Below are 21,082 nucleotides of genomic sequence, written 5' to 3' on the forward strand. Positions count from 1 at the left end.
AAACAAAAAACAGAATTAGTATTAATTGAAAATGAAAATAAATTTGAACTAGTTGAAACTGGTAGCCAAAAAAGACAGTCAAGACAAAGTAAATCTAAAAGTCCCAGACCAAAACCCAAAAAAAGCCTCTCACCAGAAACAAGAAACAGACCATCCACTTCCAAAAGAAACACCCAAACTAACATCGAAACTATGGACGTAGACATAAACACCAACAGTCCAAAACCAAAAGAAAATATAAACCATGACTAACAAAATCCTACAGTGGAACATAAGAGGATTAAAAATTAATATCGAAGAAATGCAAATACTTATCAAATCCTTATGTCCTGCAATAATTTGCCTACAGGAAACACACTTAAAAGAAAATGACAAAATTAACATAAAACACTACTCAATATACAACCACATAAACAAATTATCATGCAAAGCCACCGGTGGATCATCAATACTGATAAACGAAAACATTCCACACAGCAAAGTGAACTTAAAAACAAATATGCAAGCTGTTGCAATAACTGCAACACTACACAAAACAGTAACCCTATGCTCACTCTATATACCACCAAATGAAACAATAAACGAAACAGAATTAAACAATATAATCAAACAACTACCTAAACCTTTTCTACTGTTGGGAGACTTCAATAGTCACAATATATGGTGGGGCAGTAAAAAAAACAACAAAAGAGGCCAAACCATAGAAAAAATAATTAACCAAAATGATCTATGCCTACTCAACAACAAAGAGAATACATATATGCACCCACCAACGGGAACCCTATCAGCAATCGATATAACACTATGTGATCCAACTATATACATGGATTATAGCTGGAGAACACATAAGGATACATGCGGAAGTGACCACTTCCCAATCATAATAGAAAACGAGAATCCCAAGCCAGAAGACAAAACACCCCGCTGGAATTTACAAAAGGCAAATTGGGAAAATTTCCAAAATACATGTCAATACAGATTAATACCTGAAGCGAATCCTGACTTAGAACACATCACATATTTCAGCAACACCCTACTCACAATAGCCGAGGAGAACATACCAAAAAGTTCCACTACTACAAAATATAACAAACCCTGGTACAATAAAGAATGCAAAGAAGCTATAAGAGCCAGACGTGCAAACCTAAGGAAATTCAAAAACAGTCCAACGAAAGAAAATTTGGACACCTATAAAAACAGCAAAGCCAAAGCACGGAAAACTATCAAAGAATCAAAACGGAACTCGTGGAAAGACTATGTAACAAAAATTAATCAAAACACAAAACCCAAAAAAGTATGGGAGATGGTCAGAAAAATAGCAGGAAAAAATACAAAGAACCCTATTAAACACTTTATATGCGACAACACAAAGATTACCGACAAACAAAATATCGCAAATAAATTAGCAGAACAATTCTCAATGAACTCATCATCAAAAAACCAAAATAAAAAATTCCAAGCTATAAAGAAAAATGAAGAAAAAATAAAAATAAACTTCAAATCAAAAAATGAAGAAAACTACAATCAATTATTCAACAGTGCAGAACTAGAGGAGGCAATAAACAAATCTCCCGATACAGCAGTCGGCCCCGACGAGATCCATTATCAATTCCTCAAAAAACTACCAAAACCATCACTGGACTACTTATTACAAATTTACAATGAGATATGGATAACTAACAACATTCCAAAAAACTGGAAGCAGGCAACAGTAATCCCAATACCCAAACCAAAAAAAGACCATACAAACCCAACAAACTACCGACCCATTGCACTAACTAGTTGTTTGTGCAAAACTTTTGAGAGAATGATTAACGAAAGGTTAAATTGGTACTTGGAAAGCAAAAATCTAATTACAGAAAGCCAGTCGGGTTTCAGGAAAAATAGAAGCCCCACCGATCACTTAATAAAACTGGAAACACGCATAAGAGAAGCATTTGCAAAAAAAGAACATCTAATAGCAATTTTTTTTGACATGCAAAAGGCGTATGACACCGCTTGGAAATACGGAATCCAAAAAGACCTGTATGAACTAGGACTTAGGGGTAGAATGCCAGAAATTATCAGAAATTTCTTAACAAATAGAAACTTCCAAGTACGGATGGACAACACTTATTCAGTCCAAAAAGATCAAGAAATGGGGGTCCCCCAAGGCAGTATCCTGTCTGTCACCCTCTTCAACATTAAAATAAACAATATCATAAAAAACATAGACCCAGGAATTGAAAACGCCCTATACGTGGACGACCTACTTATATACTACCAATCTAAATATATACAAACAGCCGAACGCAAACTACAACTCTGTCTGAATAAAATAAACAAATGGGCCATAGAAAATGGATTTACATTCTCAGAGGAAAAAACTAAATGCATCCACTTTTGCAAATTACGAAAATTCCACCACGACCCCAACCTGAAACTGGATAACAAGAACATCCCACTCACCGACCAACATAAATATTTAGGTATTATATTCGATAAAAAATTGAACTTTATACCGCATATAAAATATTTAAAAGCAAAATGCCAAAAGACAATGCAATTGATCAAAGTCCTAGCACACACCGATTGGGGTGCAGACAAAGTCACATTATTGAAATTATACCAAACTCTAATCAGATCTAAAATGGACTATGGATGCTTCATCTATGGAGCAGCAAGGAAGTCCTACATAAAAGAACTAAATACAATCCATCATCAAGGATTAAGATTAGCCTTGGGAGCATTTAGAACCTCTCCAGTAGAAAGCCTCTATATAGAGGCCCATGAGCCTCCACTGATTCTAAGACGACAGAAGTTAGCGCTACAATATTACCTAAAGCTGGTATCGTGTCCAACAAATCCTGCATACCAATGTACCCTCCACCCACAATACACACATCTCTTCAACAAGAAAGAAAATATCATCAAGCCCTACAGCCTCCGGATAAAAAACCTTCTCACAGAAGCCCAAATGGACATTACAAAAATACATAAATATAACAAATCAAAAACTCCACCCTGGATGATCAAACAACCACACATAATATTAAAATTAAATAAATATCCCAAAACGAAAACCCACCCATCAACCTTCCATGAAGAACTACTTATCATCCAGAATACATACAAAGAATATACACAAATTTACACTGACGGATCAAAAGATGGAGATAAAGTAGGATGCGCAGCCATCCACAAAAAAATAAAACTAAAGAAAAGGCTCCCAAACGAATCTTCTATTTTCAGCGCAGAAGCAACAGCCATAGATTCGGCACTGAATATAATAACCAATGATGACCATCAAAAATATATCATATTTACTGACTCACTTTCAATACTCATATCTCTAAAAGAAAAAAAAAATGACAAACCCACTTATTACAAAATTGCTAAACAAAATAGATGCCATAACCATGAAAAAAAACATTATCTTTTGCTGGATACCAAGCCATATCGGCATATACATGAATGAACAAGCAGATAAGGCAGCAAAGGAAACTCTGCAACAAAACCACATAAGTGGAAAAATCCCCTATACAGACCTAAAGACTAAAATAAACACATTTTTGAAGAGAAAATGGCAAGAAAACTGGAGCTCATGCACCAAAAACAAACTATTCCAAATAACACCAAATATTGGAACGAGAAACACCAAAAAGTTAACAAGAAAGGAAGAGGTAGTAATGACCAGACTGCGAATAGGTCACACTCACATCACCCACTCACATCTACTAAAAGGGGAGGAGACACCAAACTGTATAACGTGTCAAGAACCCTACACAATACACCATATACTGACAAACTGCATTGACCTTGAACAAATCCGAACAAAGTATTACCAAGAAAAAAATCTGAAAACAATATTAAACAAGATTGATCCCCAAAAAATTATCAATTTTCTGAAAGAAACTAAAATATACTCAAAAATATAAGGAAAGACCCCCCCCCCAAAAAAAAAGAAAAACCTTAAGAAGAACAAACCAATATTTAACACAACATAACGAACCTTTCGGCATTAAATGACCCCAAAGTGGTTGATATGCCGTAAAACAGAACAAACAAACAAACAAACAAACTACCTATTGGTGTCCCCTTTATTTTTATATATTTGTAGGATTTTAAAAGTAACCAGAAACAAATTTTCAAACCTTTAAAGGAGCCAAGTTAAAAAAAAAAAAAATCAATGTTTTTCTACAGTTTATGGACTGTGCTAAAATAATCTATTACATGTAGCCTTGTGTAATATGCAAGTGAAATCTTGATAAACATTCTTTCTGTTATCAATAAGTAAACATGATTTTTAATGTTATTAAATAATAAACTATAATAAATTTTTTAAACATTAGTTTTTCTCTTCTGTGAGAAAGGGGGAAGGTAACTTGGTTTTAGTAGTGCTCTGAAGGCTTCCTAAATTTCACGTGTGTTTAAATACAGTGTCGCCCATAATAAACAACTTCTGTCCTTTTGTTGGTGTTACCCGGGAACCATAATCCATAGTAGTTAATATTCTGCATAGAGATTAAAAAAATAAATTTCTCTGCTAGAAGGGGGTACATTGGTTTTAATAGCATTTTGGATGCACAAATGTCACATGCATGTTAAACATCTATTTCTTTTTTAATAGCCCGGGCAATGCCAGATAGCCTTATTAGTTTTTGTTTTTTAAAACAAAAGGCTGTTCAACATGCTTTCTTGATATAATTATTCAGTTATCTACACAAACCATTATTTTAGAAAAAAGATTTCAACTGAATGATCATCTTGTCATTGAAAGTGGAAAAAGTTAATTACATGTTAAGAAGTGCATTGCTTAATTATCATTTTGCTAGAGTATAATTAATACGTTGTCCATTTAAAGATTCCACTAAGACTGCTGAGATTTAAGCTTCACTCACAACTGTCTTTGTTGGTTTTGTCTAACGTCACATCTAGCTAAATATTGACTTCCTTTTCTCACAATATTATTAATTTTTTGATCCTTGCTTACATTTCAATCTAAAGCACATCTGGCCCAATAACTAATGTGTGTCAACTAATATATCTGCTAGGTGTCTCTTCTCTCCAGTTCGGCTGACTTCTCAATCACCTCCCGTTTGTTGTCTTAAGCAGATCTCTAGCAAACTGAAACGTCAGGTGCTCAGCCCATTTGCTTTTCAACTTCCTGTCACCCACTTTTTAAATCCTGTTCTCATAAACTGTTTCCAATAATAATGCTAAAAATATTTTTACGTATTCAGTTAAAAATATATTTCCTGTCAAGTTTTTTTTTTTTAATGCCTACATGACAGCAACTATCCAGTGGCTGTTATAAAAAGTTAACATTTAACGAAGCAAAACTTTTTACTTTTTGTCCAGTAATCAATTGGAATTAAAGCTCTGTTAGTCAGATACTTATAAATCTGAAATAGAATTTCTTCTTTTGATAAACATGCATATTAAATGCATTTCTTAATTTATTTCTACCCTTGCATATTTATCTTTTGCATTTTCTTTACTTAGATACGACAAGAATCCTTGCAAGGCATGACCAAGGATCGGAGAAAGAAGAAAGATATCTTTGCAACCAAAGACAGTTCACAGGCTCCAGGTTCTTCTAAAAACGAAGTTGTAAATATGGGTGGTGGAATGGCCAAGAAACCTGGCCGGGTCATGCCTTCACATATTGGTGCAAAGAAACGTCACAGAGACCGTGGTAAAAACTTTGGCAATCTTGGAAAGAAAACCGTCAAAGAGAAAAAGATCCGTCAATACGAAGATTCTCGCACTCAAAATAAATTACACAGTAAAGTAAGTAATATTTATCTTCCTGCATTTTGATTGGCTTTTTTTTTTTCCTTTTTTTTTTTTTTTCAAACATTCAAATTCGTAGGACCAATTTCTTTATATTTATTTTTAAACTTAGTAACTTATGGACTTAATTAGTGTATTTCAGTTTCGTTTAATGTCTTTAAGTAGAATCATCATAAAAACAGCTAAGAAAAATGTTAAGTAAGGCTTTATCATCATATGCAGTTTTATTCTGATGGACATTATCATTTGTCATTGTCACATCATGAAAAATCCAAGATGGCGACCGGGAAATCCAAGATGACCACCACGACATGATTCAAAGAAATTATAAACAAAATATAGCTTGTAGCATATCAAATGAAAGAAAATTTTGTACAGATTACAATTATAATGTTTTTAAGTAGATTAAATTAATTAGCATAATTAAGTTTCATTTTAATGGCTTTAAGTTGCTGTGACAATTATCGGGTGGGTTTCTGCCACTTTTTTGTATAATTTTTTATTTTTAAGTTATTGTCGAGACTTCAAAGATTTCAAGAGACATTGTGGCTATTTTTCTTGTTCTCATGTAATGTCCAACGCTACTTGTTTTTTGAACAGAATAAATAATTATAAAAATAAAATCAAAAATTCATCCTCTGGATTGTAAAACAAACCCATAATAAATGTTATCATAGGCAAGATTACTTATTCTTTTATGTAACTAGATAAGTGGTTTGTGTGTTTAACTCATTTAAAAGCATTTTTACTTGAATAAATCTAGTGCTGTTGAGTGAAACCATTTGAATTAAAATTAAACGAAAACAATTTTTTTAAAGAAATAAAACAAAATTACGATGCTATTTTTCTAAAACTATTTGGAAGTTAAATTCAAGTTTTACGGCATCATTTTTTTATTACATTGTTAGGTGAAAGTAAAGAATAATTGCAAAGCACCCTCTCCTCCCCATGTTAAGAATAGGTTTCTAAATAATAAAGTTAGCATAATCTATATGTATAAAAGGCAAATGCGCGCGCATTTTTTGTATGTCTCGAAAAGGCTTTTTTTGCCGACGCTCCCGGAGGGTTACTATCGCTTATATCGTGTTTATATACCCTCTGGATAATAATATCTAGGATTTGGGAACGCTGTCGCCTCTAGATTTATTTACGTTGATTTTTACAAAATTATTGCTATTTCAGTCCGTCTTGTTGTTCGTTCAGCTTTTCTGTATAAAACCGAAACTAATTCAAAACTAAGTCGTGTTCCCGGCAATCGCACTGGGAAACGTTCAGAAGCAATCAGCTTTGATCAATGTGGAGACAAATTCCTTATATCAGACAATTGCTATTCAATCTGGACAATGGGAAGCTGGTTTCCCCAGCGTCTTGCGGAAACAACCAGTCAAAGTTGGGTAAACAAACCCAAAAGGTGCCCCGCAGCAAAAGTTAACTCCGCGACTTCTATTTGATCTCATTAATGAGGTCAAATAGAAGTAGCGGGCACGTGTCAATTCTGTTTTTAATACTTAAATAAATAAATTCAAACGTTTTTCAGTTGCTCTTTGTTGACAGAGCGGGTAACGTGTCAAGTTTTTTGCATACTTTATCTAAGGGTTGTGAGTTCGAATCGTGGTGTGAGATGTCTTTTTTTCTTTTCGATTTTTAAAAGTTTAATATTGAAACAGGGTTATTTAAGCTATTTTTCACGTTCTATGTTTTTTTTTTTTTATTTTTCAGATTTTTTTAAGAAGTTTTAACATTCATTTTTCTGGGTTTTTTTCCATCACATTCGCATTTTCTTTTTTTCTTTTTGTTTTTCCGATTTTAAGAAATTTTAACATCGTTCGTTTGCCTTACATTATTTTTTTTTTTGTTTTTTTTTTTTTCGATTTTTTAAAGTTTTTTTAATATTTAACAGGGTGATTACTTAGCTTATTCTTTTGTTTTGATTTACCCACCCCCCGCCCGCTCGAGCACACACACCTTTAAACACCCGGGCAACGCCGGGTACTCCCCCCCCCTCCCCGCTAGTCTATAAATATAAAAGCGAAAATGTATGTATGTGTGTTCGCTTTTTCTGTATGTCTACAAAAGGCTTTTTTCAGAGAAGCGGTCACTCACCTAACAACTTTTTAAAACTTTTTATATCACATATAAATCGTAATATCTCACAGTTAACATTGAAGCTCGCCTGTCTATTTAATTTGCTCGATTTCGGGAAGATAAATATTCAACATTTGTCACTCGCCGCATGTGGGTTAGTCTTTTTCCTATAACATCTTGGGAAGCATTCTATCCCGCAGTCAAACTTGACCTCATTAACTCATTAAAATGGGCACCTGCCAAATCCAAGTAATTAAATAACTTCAAATGTGTTTCCGTTAGCATCTCGCGATGGGGCAATCGTTAACGTCGCACGTTTTTTTTTGTTTTTTTTTTCACACTTTAATTTACAACTTTGCCTCAGCGGTTCGGGTTCGATCCTCATACTTACTTTTTTTTTTTTTTTTTTTTTAACCCCATCCCCACCTCCGGAGTTTCCACACACACCTCCAAACACCCGGGCAACGCCGGGTACCTCTCGCTAGTCTATAATATAAATCTCAACTCTCTGTTTAAATGTATGTATGTATGTATGTCTGCCTAAAACTTTCGACAGAGGCAATGGATTTTCACGAGATCAGTATCGCTTTGAAGCTCAATTCTTCAGACAACAAATATCAAAAAATTGGCTAAAAAATTCTGGCAGATGACTATTAAAAATCTCATTTCATTTGACTATTAGAAAAAAAACAGTTCATAAATATTTTTTAAACAAAATCTCTTTAAAAAAAATGAAACAAAAAACTGTTCATGAATATTTAAAAAAACAATTCATAAACATATTTTTATTAGAAAGGTTATAATTTTCTTATAAAACTCCAAATAAAGACTTTGAATAAAACTTCTATTTTTATATTTGCATTTAAAAAAAAAAAAAAAAAAAGAAGTAGTTTTGGTCATCCGTAGCTAAAAATTTGTCTGACATTACTTCCGCCAAATGGCTTTGTAAACATGGTAATGTGGAACGTAAACTTAACCTTTTTTTATGCTCAACACACATCTCCAAACACCTGGGAAACGCCGGGCACCCAGGCTAATGTAATTATAAATTGTTAGGTCAAAGTACAGAATAGTTACAAAACACCTTATCTCTATGTTAAGAATGGGTTTCTAAATAAAGCATTTCAGAAGTTTGGGAGATTCTGTTTTAGAGTCGCAGACCCTCTTACACTCCCCACCCCCCTTAACTTAAAAAATTTGCCAAAATTCAGGAAATTAACCAATTGTAATAAAATTTTCAGTTTTCAGTGACAGAATATAATGTCAATATGTGTAAAAATGATAACATTTTTGGACATCTTATTTGTTGCATTAAACATTTCTGTCCCGTATAAACGTTTTTCATTTATTTTTATACAAATAAGCTTTCTTTTATTCAATTTTTTGTTTGAATTGAAATTTTTCCAATGCTAAAATAGAACATTATCAAAAATATTCTTTTTCTTTTCATAATTAAAAATAAAAACTGTATAATTTATTGTTGTAAGCCACTTTGTAAACAAACATTTTGTTATGAATTTACATAATGGTGTCATTCGTGACAGACGGCACTCAAAAAACAATCAAATATCAACGCTCGCTATCATTTCTATCGATGCGCATGTAAAAAATTTTTTTCAAATTTATAACAAAAGAAAGAAATATATTGGCTATTTCATACCATTTGAATTAAATTTCTATCTTGATTTATTTTTGTACTTGAAAGCCTCAACTTTAAGATGTTCTAACTTTTGACTGTAAAGTCACATGTGTTTTGTTTGAATTCTTTGATGAAGACAATTCTATTTTAATTTTATTTTGAATCCATCATATAAATTTTATATTGATTGACGTAAGACAAATCTATTAATTACTGATTTAAAAATTATGACTGTCAGATTAAGTAGCAGAATGTGCTTTGTGAAGTGCTAAATGGTACATCATTTGGTATTACTAATAAAACAATTGGAACATTATTTTCTTTTTCATATTAATAAACTGTTCAGTATCTCATATATATCTATTTATATAAACTTAGGTTTGTGTGCATGTTTATATATACAGGATTCATTCCTAACCTAATTAACTGATCATTATAAATTTCGGAACACATCTAGGCTTTTCATGTATAGTAAATAAAAATAAGATAGAAGCCCTTCATAAAAATTTGGATAGTTGTTTTTTTGTGAAATTTTACTAATAGTTATTAGACATCAATTAAATATTCCTCAGATTTTAGTAAGAGTATTTTATAGGATTTTTAGGAGTCATAATATGACCACAACCTCCCATTTGAAAATTTAAATATATCAGATTTTCATTGAATTTGATCCATAGTCATTAGACACCAATTCAGCAAGATTACTCGAATTTTAATTTCTTAAGAATTCTTACATTTTAGACAAAAATGGTACAAAATTGTTCTGTTCAGGGAATTAATTTTACACATCCTGAGATAGGTATTCTTCTAGTATATAAGTATTTAAAATGAAAATGTCATATGTTAATACTTTTACATCTGAGGATCCATATTGACGTAAATGTTTGATATTGCAATTTACAGAACAAACTGGTAATGGTCAAAGCAGTTTTGGAAGCCATGGCAAATTATATAACAAAGGCAGATACAAACAATTTTTTTACCAACAAAGGTAGAGGATAGTATGAGTGATGTGGGGGACAAGAATAACCTGTGCTTATTCTCTATTTTCAATTACGTGGACAAACTAGTAATTTATAGGTTCATTTGGGCATTGTATACTGATGTTTGAACGTGGAGAACAGAAGCATTGCCAGGTTGCATGCATTCAGTATTTTCTTAAATGATAAAAAAAAAACTTCCTCAGGAATAAAAGTTGATTCACTTAATGATTTGAAGAAAATTATTATATCCATTCTTAACATGGATTGGAGACGTACCTTTAAGTCAAGGAAAAAAAATAAAAAAAGTTGTTTTAATGTCATTACTAATTGACTGTTCGATGAAGGCTTAGCCATTTCTGATCTGTTCTATAAATCAGTCAGAAACATAAAGGCCAGTAGAAGTATCTTTGCTTTGATCTATTCTTTCTGTCAAACTTTGATTCAATCCTCAATACAGGTGACACTTAAAATACAATTGCAAATTACTTGGAAATTGGGGATCATTTTCACTTGCACGAAGGGAGAACAGGTGAGGAAATTAATTTTAGTTTCAGCTTTTTGCCATTGGCCACTCACATGATTTATGACTTTATTTTATTTGTTGTACTCGACCTGCTTTCAGTGCATTTCTAACTAATGATCTCCTCTTATTTCAACAATCTTATCTCTTGAGTTGAGTATTTCTACTTTCACTTTCTGTTCAGACATGAGTTATTGGCTCTTGATATTTAATTTTCAATAGCTGTACTTTAATTTTGAATTAAAACCGTAAAAGCCACTCAATATAGAACATTTACAAGAGGCTACATCTGTCATCCAGTTTGTCATGTTAAAGCCAAAACATTTTCATTGTTAGACACACAAGTTTAATTGGTTAAGGAAGTCTATTGTTGTTTGTTTTTCCTTTAACCTCACAACTTTGTCAGCATTTTTTTTTTTTTTTAGTTGTTCTAATGCATCTTTTTATTTTTTTTTCAGGGAGCTCAGAAGAGACAGAGGCAAAGATTTGCAGATGATTTTGACCTTTTGGTTTCTAAGTACAAAAAGCGAATATTATCAGCAGGAGCACCGTCTTAGAATAGAAATACATATGAGTGAGATAGAAAGTGTGTTTGTGAAAGGATTGTTTGTGATGAAGTTCTGAATTACATCAATTACATCTCAAGACATCTTTTGTTAATACTTTAATCATGTATTCTATCAAGCGATTGTATCATATTTTAAGTAATTCATATAAAGTATCATTTTATCAACAAAAAATTTAGCATTTTTTAAATTTTATTTTTCAAATCAAATCTTATTGACAACAAAAACAGTATGCAATGCTGTGTTATGAAATGGTTTGTGAGTGGCAAGACAAATATGAAGAAATAATTGGATGAAAACGATTCTGATTTGTTTGTAAGAATTACTTTGAAATGAGGATATTTGTAATTGTTCTGATAAGTTAATTTTGGTAAAGATTCCTCAATTTGAATTTTCTTGTTTTGTTGTCATCTGGTTAAAACAGGAGCAGATAACTGGGCAGATCAATCAAGCTTTAAAATATTTTTTGGCAAGACATAACGTTATGGTACAAGAGTTATTTCTCTTTAAGCATTAAAACATTATGTTCTAGATAAAATTTCTTATTCATCTAGCATAATGAAAAGAAGAATGTATTCTTAAAACAGCTGTCAAAGACTCTCTTAAATACAAACATAGTGAGAAGTCTTTTCCAAAGAACAGTGATGCAGATAGAGTAAGTGGTCTTTTGCTTGTTGAGCCAAAATTGTCAACAGAACAGCTTGTTGTGCATATGACTGCGAGAGTCACTGTATGTTGATGTATGGAAAAATTAAGTAGGGGAATGAATTTCAAATTGCATGTTATGATTAGGTAACTGCTATTAATATGTTGGTTGGGCCACCTTCACAAGAAACAAAATCGCCTTTATTTCTAAACTCATACCATACAAAATCAAGGGGAAAATCTGTCCTTCCTGTAGTCTTATACAGACTTGAAAGTGTTAACTGGACTGTAAAAAAACTATGTCAGAACGTAAAAACTTTTCACAGCCACATCTTAATTACTGATTATAAACTATTTGATTACATCAGTATCCCAGACTTAGGAAAACTCCTTGGCATCACATCAATAATCTCTGATATCAAATATAAAGTTTTCAGATTATTTGGCCACACAAAGTGTTCCAATGTGGGAATATGCAAAATATGAATTGAAGGTGGGGAAAGGTAGACAATCGAAAAGATGAATTTGTAAATGAATGAAAAGGAACATAAACCAAGCTAATAATTTTGTGTGGACACTCAGCCATGTTAGTACATATTCTGCAGCTAGCAGAGAAAACAATGATAATGGGTTCAGTCACAGGAATCACTATTTGTAAGTATGGAAAACCCATCACCATTTCGATTAGTTTCACCATTTTTTTTTTTTTTCTCATCTTTTGACCCAAATTTACTTTTTGTATGGTTTGCTGGATCTGAGGTGTCAAAATTTAAAGGCAGTCACCATGATATCTTTCTACCAAAACTTAAAGATCACAAACTTTGTATTAAGATCATGTACACTGCATTGATTTGCACATAGAAGCCAAAGTAGTATGATGGTATGTTGATCTATCAAGACTGGTAGATTGGAAAGGGGAACCCATCTATGATCTGGGAAGAGGTAATCAGAAATGATCTGAAAGCTCGTTTTTATTTACTTTTTTTTATGTTTCTCTTGACAAGGCATAAAACCAATTGATATAACAAGTTGACAAGAATAGAAGATGATTATCGTAAAGACAAAAGATGCCTATTGGCCTTTATCTTGAAAAGACTAAAGTTATAGGTAGGGAGAAAGTAGTTAACAGAAAGTGAATTCCACAAGTCTGCCATTCTTGGAAAGAAGCTACTGGAATAGAAAGCTGTATTATAACAGAGTATTAAAGCAGTAAATTGATGAAGCCCAATTATCTGGATCAAAGGAAGCAGAGAATAAATTAGACAATTCTGAAGAACACATCATAATAGTACCTATAAAAAGACTGATACTAGCAGCATTGCATCTGAGGAAGAGAGGGTGTAATGAAAAAGAAAGGGTTGGACCTATCAAACTACTACTATGTTTTTAAACCTTAACTAAAACCTCAAACGGATAATCGCCAAAGATGACAACAGTACTCCATACAAGGTCTAATAGTAGATTTGTAGAGTTGAAGAATACCTGAGATGTGAGAAAGTGTTTGGAGCAATAGAGTCTCTGACTTTGAGAAGCAGAGAGAACACATCTCATGTTTGAACTCCAAGAAAGACTTGATGAGAAGAAAAACCAAGAGCCAATAACTTTTCTTTTTTCTTTTCCAAACGATAACCAACATGCCTGAGGACGGTCGAAGGCCAATCCGACCAAAACGTTGCACAAATAACATTCAAGATGAGAACAATTGAGAGGTTATTTTTTAGCAAATATATTTTTAGATTCATATAAAAAGTATTTACAAAAAATAAATTATTTTTTAAATATTCTCTCTTAAGAAAGTATGTATCTATTTAGATACACAAGTATTTGTTTACATAATGAACTCGACTGAAACAATTATTTTTTTTAATTCTGTGTGCCACTTTTTTTTTTTGCTAAATCTTTGTAAAAAAAAAAAAAATACACAAGTTTATTTTTTAGATTAGTCGTGCCTTGATTTTACTAATTATACATGACTAAAAATTAAACACGATCTTATGTATGTCTAATTAAATCCTAAAAGACTGAGACAATTATTTGGCATACTGTATTGGAAAAAAATAATCCTCGGTCATTAAGGGTTGAATTAATCCAAGCAAATTCAACAGTTTCAAGTTTAATTTAAAACACAAAACAAACAAAAAACAAGCAATAGTCAATGATAATAACTTAAAATTACATTACACTACTTATGAATACTACGTTATAATCACATTGAATAATTGTATACCCATTAACCCTTATCCTCGAGTGGTCTTCGAGCCTTGATAAGTGGTGATTCCTGTGTCAAAAAAAAAAAAAAAAAAACTATAAACACCAAAAAAATAATGCGGGTAGATTGCAAAGTAATTTTTATTGGCTATGGTAACATTTATTTATTGTATATTTGATTTTTACCACTTTTTTGAATCGTTGTGGATTGTAAAACAAACCCCAAATTTTGTTTTGAAAACTTGAATTTTGTCTGGAGAAGGCTTTGAAAAACGTGAAAACCTTGAAAATTCCTTAAAAATGGACATTGAAAATCTGTATGAATCTTGTAGATGTTGATCTTTTGAAGAATATTCTTTCGAATGTCCTTGATATAAAGAGTATTGTGTTGGACCTAGAATAGAGGCCTGGGGAACACTAGCTTTGATAGGGAATGAGAAGTCATCATCCAGAGTTATTCACAAGATTCAATCAAAAAGAAAAAACCTAATAATGATTGGAACCTTACCACTAATACCATAACTTTGAAGTTTGTGTAGAACACCATTTTTTTACCTTTGAGCGTTTTAAAAATGACTAATACAATGGCATCTACCTTTCTTGAATTATCCCTGAACTGACAGATCCACTCAGTTATAACATTTAAAACATCAGTAATTGAATGAAAGCTAACATCACTAAAGTCATTCAAACTATCTAGAAAATAAACAAGCTTCCAAAACCTTATTAAAAACAGATTAACGGGTCAATACTTAGTTGAGTCAGATTATCAAGATTTTTAAAGATAGGGACAACAAAAGACTCTTTTCAAGAAAAAGGACAGCAGGCCAGGTCTGAGGCAAACAAAGATTGAATAATTTTGTGAAGATATAAGAAAGTTAAGGAGCACAATGTTTGAGAATGACAACAGGAATTGAATCAGAAATAAAAGCCTAGTCAAGATCAAAACACATCCTAGCAACCATCATTAGTGACATTCAAGATAATGATCAGTTTTTAAAAGAAACTCAGAAAAAATAGCACTAGAGTCAGCAAAATGATGAGCAAAGAAATCACTTTAATCCTTAGAAGATGAAATAATCTAAAGACTATTAAAAAGAGGAGGAATAACAGACTTAACAAACATGAGTACAGATTCTCCAAAAATGATGAGTCAACCTTTTGAGATGTGATAGTCATGAATTCTCTGAGAATAGTAAGACTTAGTCTCAGAGATTATTCTTTTGCAGTCAATGCTAGCTTTTCTGTAAGATTGTCTGAAAGTCTCACAACCATTGGTTGTTACAATCACAGAAGTACTAAGAGATGAAAATCAGAGAGGAGAATAAGGTTTGATTTGAAACTGACAATGAGGAATAACAATGTTAATTTCAACAAGAAGCCACTTGATAACCTCCTTGGCAGATATACCAAAGATAGGACCTCCTGGTATGTCACAAAGGAAGCTGAAAAATTTAAAATCTTTCTATGGATAGGATAATCAACAAAAAAAATAAACCTACACATCAACAATAGCATGATCAAAAGAGCTCAATGGAAAAGAAGAAAGAGAACATGAGTCAGGAACAGAAGTGAAAAGAGGTCAAGTAAGAATGGTTGATTAGGGTCATTATCAGGAAAATGTGAGGGGAAATCTGATAATGAACTAGAGTAAAGTTAAAACATATTTCGACCCTTAGATCTGTGCGATTAAAGCGAGGAAAGCAGTCAGATTAAAGTCCCCAAAAGCAAAGATGGAGCTTGAGGGATGTAGCTGCAATGCATTATTGATAGTGTTGGGTATAGTTTCAAAAACAGTGTAGTCATTGTTAGGTGAATAGTACAAAAATGATAAATAGGAAGTGGAGTGTATGCACGGCCACAGAGAGTAAGAAAAAGGCCTGTTAACTGAAAAATGTCTGCAGGCAATGTAGGTAAGATTTGTCAGACTGTTAGTACTATATGAGAGCCGTTTGAAAAAGAGCAATAAAATATTTTTAAAAAGAAAAAGGAACACAGTTCTATTAATTCTGAAACTGAACTTTATTCAATATAAATATTATCTATGTAAAATTAAGTAATTTTAAAGCAATATACAATTCAATACTGATAAAACTGAATTATGAATTTAGGGAACAAACAATTAAAGAAACATTAAACAAATATTTTTTGGCCTTTGGAACAAGATCACAGTGTAGTATCTGTTTTGATGCTACACTTTACCTTTTCTGTCCTCAGTTGGTGGAGGAGAAATCTTTCATGACTGAGATTATTTTTGTTCCTATCCAGAGTGTCCCTTATTGAGAAGCTGGATTTTGCCCACAAGATTATATGTTGAAATATTTAAATAACTATTACTTTGAATACAGAAATTATATTTAAAGTTTTGGTTTCGAATAGATAGATTCGAAAAAGTGGTAAAAAATCAAATATATACCAAATAAATATTATCAAAGGCAAGATAAGTTACTCTTCTACCTATGTGACCAGACGTGCGCCCCCGACAGATCGCCGACTCTCAACATCATGTATCATGAATTTTTCGTTTGACTATTCCTCTTATGGCCGGATCGTCATTTTCTCACTGGCGACTGTCGATTGGAACACACGTGGTTTCACAAAAATAGAAATATAATAAATCGTGGAACAAAGAAAGGAAAAACACAAACGCCAATGTTTCACAAATAATTGACGGTTGGACTTGTGTGTGTGTCTTCTCCCCGTTCTATTGATGTTACATTCGTCTGTCAGTCATAATTCGTCTCTATTTCTGTTTCACAATCAACTCAAAAAACTGTCCAACTGTTGTCGTTATCAACTCCCATCCGCTGTCAAGGGCATCTAGTTGTCAACTGACTGTCTCGTCTACATTGGTATCTCAGGTCCCCCCCCCCGGCTACCGGAAGCTGCCCTTCCCTGTTTTATCTGTAGGTTTCTATTGTTATTGTTTGCTACTTCCTATCGTTGATTGTAGGATATTTCCTATTTCTTTGTTTATTCTAAGCCATTTCCTTTGTCTATTCCCCCCTTTCAGCACTTAGTGACTCAAGCCCACCTCAGGGCCACTTTATAGTATCACACCTATCTGGAAAGGTTTTTAGTGGTTTTACTCACTTGAAAACATGTAATCGCTTCGAAAATCATACAATATTTATCGATATATTTTAAAAAGAAAAATGTAAGCATGCTCGCTAATGAACTTGGTAAGTTTGGGAAAATGAGTTCAAACAAACAAATTATACAAAATACTGTTAGAAACCCACCGGATATATGTCTGCCTATGTCCTAGTAATATATATTGAATGAGTTTCTAACAGTATTTTGTATAATTTTTTGTTTGAACTCATTTTCCCGAACTTACCATGTGTAAATAGCAAGTATGCCGCCATTTGCATTTTTCAAATACATTGGTAAACACTGTGTGTTTTTCGAGCCGAATAAACATTTTACATTAAATAAAAACACTAAAAATTTATTCAGTTTGGTAGAAAAGTAACTTATCTTGCCTTTGATAACATTTATTTGTTATATATTTGTTTTTTGACAACTTTTTCGAATCTATGTGTATAGTAAAACAAACATGTCATGTAAATTATTTACAGTTAAAATGGTATAAAAAAAACAAAAACTTGAAATTTTAAATATATTTCAAAGAAATAAATTACGCTTGGTGCTAAAATATTGAAAATTCACCGATCATAAAAAAAAACTGCCGTGAAAAATGCTAACTTTAAAATATTTGGAAATACTCAGTGAAAAGTTTTATTTACTATTAAAAGAACGGACTGAAAAATATTATATAAAAGTTCTTTGTTTTGCAGTCAAAAAAAAATAAATAAAATGAAATATTCAACCTTCTCCGATAGAAATAAAAGTTCAAAAACGAGTTCACTTACTATATTTTGTTAGATTAAAATTATCCCAATGTGCAGTTATAATAATTATTATCCAAATGGAGAATTGTTCTTTCTCTTTAGAACATACATGGACAATCGGTAACACAGCCATATTTTTTATGCCTGTTAATGTCACCACATGGTTGAATACCGGAAACTTTCTATACCTACAAGTTGATCAGGAAGTGATGTTACACTGTCATGTTCACTGGCTTACTCTCTCGGTGGTTGTTGTGTATGACAACTTCAGACAAAAATGCATTCATGAGATTCAAGACTGAGGACAAAAGAAAAGAGCAAGACAATGCAAATTTGTGGAAGAATCTAAGTGGACAGGAGGCAAATAACCAGCCACATGTAGATTGTTGTTATCAATAGAAGCATCTAGATTAGTCTCACAAAGAACTTGGATGCGAGATTTGCCCAAGAGAAAAAACTGAACATTTAAAATATTTGATTTACAAGATGTTTGTTGTGTGGTTCTGTAGAAGGCATAATAATAAAAACGGAGATAAAAGGTAGAATCACTTAAAGACAATCTAAACCTGAAAAAGACTACCACCAGTGTTCAATTCGTTGCACTCTAAACAGGTTGGTCCAAAAGTAAACCCTTTATGAATCTAATAGGGAGGGAAGAGTTTACAAGGTTGGCTGACAAAAAAATCTATATATTAATGCAATAGTGTGTGTGTTATTTTGTGTATCATGCTTACATCTTTTTTCTTCCGAGTGACTGTGATTTGATTGTTATGACCTTCCATTTCTTGTAATAAATAATTTTACCAAGAATTCTTCATAAGTTTTGGTTTCAATTTTGATTATAATTGATGGTATGTGGAAAATTTGCTGCTATGTCCAATAACGGTTATCCTGCAGGTTATAGTTACTTACTAAAAAAAATGCAACAAAAAACAAGAAACAACCGTCTAGAAGATAAAATACTTTATTGAGAAAAAAATGTAAAAAAAAAAAAATGGGGTTTGTATTACTGTACACATAGATTCGAAAAAGTTGTCAAAAAACAAATATAGACCAAATAAATGTTATCAAAGGCAAGATAAGTTACTTTTCTACCTAACTGGATATATTTTTTGTGTTTTTATTCAGTGTAACATGTTTATTCAGCTCGAAAAACATGCAATGTTTACCGATGTATTGGAAAATTTAAAATGGCAGCCGACTGTCTCTCGGAGAGGGTACGTTTGGGAAAAGGTATTATAAATAATAAACTAGACAAAATACTGTTAGAAAACAACCGAATACATGTCAACTTATGTCACGGTAACATATATTGAGCGAATTTCTAACAGTATTTTGTCTAGTTTATTATTTATAATACCTTTTCCCAAACGTACCCTCTCCGAGAGACAGTCGGCTGCCATTTTAAATTTTCCAATACATCGGTAAACATTGCATGTTTTTCGAGCTGAATAAACATGTTACACTGAATAAAAACACAAAAAATATATCCAGTTGGGTAGAAAAGTAACTTATCTTGCCTTTGATAACATTTATTTGTTCTATATTTGTTTTTTGACAACTTTTTCGAATCTATGTGTACAGTAATACAAACCCAAAAAATGATTAAAAAAATGTAAAATGTTCACTTGCATCTGCAACTGCTAAATTTGTCCCTTCAGCAAGGAAAGAAAGAGAGATAGAGTGAAATCACTTACTGGAGCGCTTTTTACATTGGATGACCATATCTTTACGTGTGGACGAAAATAAGTCAACATAAGTTACTTCCCATTAATCGCTGCAATATATTTTTTCAACTTTGGGTATATATTAAATCCATGTTAGTTCCTTGTAGATAACAAAAATAAAACCATGAATGTTCAAAGTTCATTTGGTAATTCTCGTAATTTCGTCTCTTTGGTAGCTGAGTTTGCACCACCTTGCTTGGCAGAATTTCCTTTCTTATCATGCGCATCGAAGTCGACTTTCCATTTGTAACCTGGCTAAACTTAGCCTCACAGCATTACAACCTTGTGTATGCCATTAAACAACTTCTTTATTCCTAGAAGAAATATTCTCTCTCTGATGCTTGCTTGTTAGTGATGTTTATGTCTTTACTGACATGTCTTCTTCTTCAGCTTTTTATAGTCAAGTCACAACATCTGGATAAACATAACCTTCACTTGGTTAGCTTATTTCCAAACTTTTTTGATTCCGAACTGTCTTAAAGTCCAGTTAAGACTATTTCTAATTTTTACGCCCTTTTTTGACAGAGATAAAGTTCACACATCCCGCACCAGTGGACGCTGAATCCTCAACTGGCAAAACAATGCTAATCTAAAAAAACAAGTGGGAACTTCCCAAACCAATCAGCGAGTACAATTCAGTCACAGGATACAACAATCATCATCACATCAGAAATAGATAAAAGAGTAAGAAAGAAGAAGAATAGGAAAAAGAGAGTAAGAAAGATTTAAGCAGAAATAAAATTTCAATAATGGCATTCAAGTCATCTATTTTTTTTATAAATAATTTTACTAAGAATTCTTCATAAGTTTTGTTTTGGTTTCGATTATGGCTGAAGGAACTCAAGTTATATACATTTTTTTCTTTTTGTTTTCGGTTTCAATTCCAGCTGATGCACCCAACTCACATGAATATATTTTTTTATTTTTGTAATCCCAACTTTATAATATATAAGAATCAATAAAAAAAAAATTGACTTTATAATAATATATACAAAATCTGTATAAATTAAAATATCATATTTAAGCATATTTTAGACCAGACTAGGCTGGGCGTCCCTGCTAGCTTAGATAAATACTTCT

At 32.3% G+C, this 21,082-nt stretch overlaps 1 protein-coding gene across 3 annotated transcripts in view; it reads left to right on the top strand.

The window, feature by feature from the left end:
- Positions 1 to 19,090, top strand: part of LOC145248017 (RNA-binding protein 28-like) — a 104,455-nt gene extending 85,365 nt beyond the window's left edge. For all 3 annotated transcript variants that reach the window (XM_080109711.1, XM_080109709.1, XM_080109710.1), the window contains exons 20-21: positions 5,485 to 5,772; positions 11,461 to 19,090. In XM_080109711.1, coding sequence (XP_079965837.1) covers positions 5,485 to 5,772; positions 11,461 to 11,559 — 387 coding nt within the window. In that variant the 3' untranslated portion in view covers positions 11,560 to 19,090. The remainder of the gene's footprint in view (positions 1 to 5,484; positions 5,773 to 11,460) is intronic.
- Positions 19,091 to 21,082: the final 1,992 nt, after the last annotated feature.

Source organism: Euprymna scolopes, chromosome 26 (assembly GCF_053919585.1).
Source record: "Euprymna scolopes isolate OS-2025 chromosome 26, ASM5391958v1, whole genome shotgun sequence".
NCBI classification, from domain to species: Eukaryota; Metazoa; Mollusca; class Cephalopoda; order Sepiida; family Sepiolidae; genus Euprymna; species Euprymna scolopes.